At 33.2% G+C, this 4,035-nt stretch overlaps 1 protein-coding gene across 1 annotated transcript; it reads left to right on the forward strand.

The window, feature by feature from the left end:
• Nucleotides 1–362: 362 nt before the first annotated feature.
• LOC134536549 (uncharacterized) lies at nucleotides 363–1,286 on the forward strand. Its single transcript, XM_063376284.1, has 2 exons — nucleotides 363–776; nucleotides 1,071–1,286. Exons 1-2 carry the CDS (start codon nucleotides 630–632, stop codon nucleotides 1,263–1,265), a joined length of 342 nt encoding a protein of 113 aa, XP_063232354.1. The 5' UTR covers nucleotides 363–629; the 3' UTR covers nucleotides 1,266–1,286.
• The last annotated feature ends 2,749 nt before the right edge of the window (nucleotides 1,287–4,035 follow it).

A 4,035-nucleotide genomic window follows, 5' to 3' on the forward strand; every position in this document is an offset into this window, starting at 1 on the left:
AATGTGCAAAGCTCAACTTATCCATCAAGTGATTTTCCACAGCAATAATTTTTTAGTTAACTATACTCTGTGTCGTACATTATTGCTTCAGTTGTGGTCATCATTTCAGAGTAGCCAGAGAAATAATGTATTAAAATTACTAAATTTGTATTTAATCTACTTTCACTGCATATAACATCCAACCACCAGATTTTATGATTCTACTAGAAATTCATTAATTATATTAAAATATTTTATTGGTTTCACTAACAATAATTATTGTCAGCAATATTAGTGTAGCAGACAACTGGTTTTTTTTGAAGGGGGGCCACTTTCCCTTCTTGCTCCCCCCCCCCCCCCCCAAACCCATGGATCCGCCACTGGTGTGAACATGTCACAAAGTAAAATGCACTCAGTCTGAATAAAATCTCATGATATCTTCAGTTATAAAATGAAGCAATAACTTATTTTGATGGAGCTAATGAAATGAGCACTTGATATTTTTTGGGAATATATGATTAAAAAAACTGAAACAATATTGTTAGAATGTTTAGTTGGATGCTCAGAATTTAACATAAGACAACTTTTCTTAAAATCCTGACAGTGTTCACTAAATGTGAAACAAGTGCCTATGTATTTTTTTTTTGTTGATGACAGGCCAACGCCAAAGGAACAAAATTGGCAGTTGTGTAAGTGGCCAGTGTGTGCAGGCAACACTGAACCATGTAAAGCGGGTGAGCCACACTGGCCACCTTCACCACAAGATTATCCTGCTGGTGGGGACCAACGATGTGTTGGTGAGTTTGATTGCAATGTAATGATTGAATCTCTAATTGCCATGCATTTGCTTATTGTCCTTTGTATACAAGCAAATCTCCCTCGAAAATGAAAAAGCACATGATAGATTTTTGAATTTGTTTGTCAAATTTTGTTGGTGGAATAAATTACTATAATGTACTAATACAAAAACTGTTTGTACATTTTTTTAAGTTTCATACAGCTTACCTATCATTCTAACCATTTATAAAATTGGAAAGAAAATAATCAACTAATTACAGAGACTCAAAATGAGTGGAATATGAATGTTTCAGGTGGGGACTGAACAGCTCAAGCTGAGGACGGTCGTCAGGATGCTTCTCCGGTTCCTGACCATCAGGAGTCGAAGGAGTGTCCTTGTATGTACAATTCCCCCATTTCCTAGACTTTGGAAGTGCCCGATGAGGAGGCGCAAAATTCTCAATTTGAATCATTTCTTGGAAAAGGATGTTGTGGCCATCAATAGATAAATTTGCTACGACAGAACCCAACTGCACTGTGTGTAACAATTGATTCGTGTATTGATTTAGTACATATTGTATACACTATGTAATGACAATGAGCCATGTATCTGCAAAGCCAAAACACCACAACAGTTCGAAATGTTACCCTAATTTTCTGGACTACAAATAGTTGTGTATATTGTGATATAGTACAAACTACTCAATGAGTCCTGTTGTACGATGTGAAGAGCGGTGGGTTTTAAAAGAGTACTTTCTGGCAGCTGTCAGGCTTACAGTTATTTGACCTGCAGTATTATTAATTTAAAAGTTCTCAAGGTTTTAAAGGAAACATTTTTTAAGAACATCTGTGAAAATTATAAAAGTTCACTAGAATAAATAAAATTAATAACTGCTTCTTGAAGCATGTTGGAATCACAAATCTTTTATTGGGTGTTGATTAGCTCCTGTAAACCACCAATCAATTGATTCCATATAGACCCCCTCTCAAATAGGATACATGCCAGATTTCATTTTTTATACTTTTGTTACCCTCATATTTGTAATAATTTCTTCATTGAGCTAATATAGCTCCCATTAAATGACTGTGCAATCGTTATCTTGCATTTATTTAATAACTATACAGAAGGACCCTTTGTAGCTTTGGCATGAGAACAATTTTGAACCTCAGTGCTCACAGTTGCATCAGATATCAATCTGGACCTGACCTATGTAAAACCGTGAATAAGTAATGCTTGTTTTTCACAAAATTTCTACAGTGAGAAGTCTAAATTAAAATGTTAGGGTAAGAAGAGTAATATTATCTTCAAAGAAATTGTAATTAATGGAGGATGCTGTGAGAAATCTCACAATATTAAAATGGAATATTTTCTTTCAAAAAAATTCTAGTAACTGTACATAACAATCACCAAAATAACATATTTAATGTTTCCCTATGAATTATTGAGGCATGTGTGTTGGAAGTAAGTATTAATAAATTACAAACAATCCAAGTGGGATATGTTTGAAAGGTAACATGTAGTACTTACTTACTCCACACTGTTACTATCTCAGAAAACAAAGTTGTTAAAATTTGTGTTTCAGCTTTCACACCTAGAATGATGTACGTACCAAAATGTAGATAAACACCAACTTGTATGTACATACACATAAGTATGCACATACAAATAAACACAAATACAGACACATGTACACAAACATAAATAAGTACCCATAAAAATACACATATGTATATAATAAGAATCAAGTGTAACTCGGTAACAGTTTTTAAGATATTCAGATGACTTATAAAAAAAAACTTGCCATTACGTTGTTGCTATAACAAATTATATTAATTTTCCCTATAAAATACAGTTCATTAAAGGACAAGTAGCCATTGACATCTTACCATTTGAAATACTTTGACAACTTGAAATAAACTTGACACAGCGAAGGACATTTGGTAGGATCCACTGGTCAATTTTCATAGCAGTTGAAGTCATCTGCATGGAATAATTTCCCCACATGTTAGTAATGTCAATGTGTAAAGTGATTTTCGCCTGGTCATACGGAAGATTAATAAATACTTCTGCCATACAAGTCAACTAAATAGATTAAAAAATCCCATGCCATGGGGCCCAATCCCTCAAACACTTGCAATAATTGCCGATTATCAGCAAATTTATACAGTAACACCAAATAATGAATACGTTATTTGGATTCAATGTGGTAATTTCACGTGTCACCCTTCGTATATGGACATACAGCAGTTAATTCCAGTTACTTTGCCAAGTACCAAATATATTGCACTAGCTAATAAGATTAACCCATGACTTTGCTCGCTCATTGTCAAAGTCATAGATAAGGGAGGGGATAGATGGATATCTTCCATAGAGCAAACATTGACAGTGCTTACAGCGCTCCTGGTGGCAGGACCTCGAACTAAACCAAAAAAAACTACCATGGCGGGCAGTTCAAAATGCACTATTGAGACTTGCATTCTAACTCCACCAATGAATTTGCTTAACTGTAAGAGCCAATGATTAATTAAATTTTACAAACAATAAATTCCATTTACCGAGTATACACCATTAATGAATGTCCTGTTTGTAAAATTTAATAAACAATTACATAAATTGTTAGAAGGAAAGCAAAATTATATATATAAAAAAAAACATTATGAGTTGAATTTCAAGCCTTAACAGTGCATTTTGAACTGCCCACCACATGTGTGCATGTAAATTGTTAGTTGAAATAAAATATTGTAATAACTTTATTAAAGCATTAAGATTGTACATTTGCAACAGCATAGAGCAAACATATTTCCAAATGTATAAAGCAGCAACTAGACAACGGTATACAATATAATTTATTTATTGGAATGTACATATAACTGGCAAACTTTATTCACCATTTATTGACATTGCAGAATAGTAAAACAGTTACTACCTTCACTATAAATGATATGATGTACCTACTGTGCCATAAAAGCACAAATTCTATCAAGAAACAGTGATTGTACTGAATTTTAATGTTTTATTTGTTATTTGGATATTGTTGCGCAAATAATTAGTAAAATAAAATATGCGAGTTCTTACTGTTCATCCTTTGTCCCGGTTTGTTGTCAGGTCAGTTACATTATAAATACTTTACAACTAAACCACCATTAAAATTAATTCACATTATTTTAAATGTCCGCTTAGTTTGAAAGTATTTATAATGTAACTGACCTAACCTAATTGACCATTTGAATTAATTAGGCATTCACAAACACTCGGCAAAATAAAAAATTGCGACGGTC

Source organism: Bacillus rossius, chromosome 11 (assembly GCF_032445375.1).
Source record: "Bacillus rossius redtenbacheri isolate Brsri chromosome 11, Brsri_v3, whole genome shotgun sequence".
In the NCBI taxonomy this organism is placed as follows: domain Eukaryota; kingdom Metazoa; phylum Arthropoda; class Insecta; order Phasmatodea; family Bacillidae; genus Bacillus; species Bacillus rossius.

Excerpts from the sequence above, each read along its gene's own strand:
- LOC134536549 (XM_063376284.1), top strand. The coding sequence starts at position 630 with ATGACAGGCCAACGCCAAAGGAACAAAATTGGCAGTTGTGTAAGTGGC. Across the intron at positions 777-1,070 it reads TGGGGACCAACGATGTGTTG|GTGGGGACTGAACAGCTCAA; the intron begins GTGAGTTTGATT and ends TGAATGTTTCAG.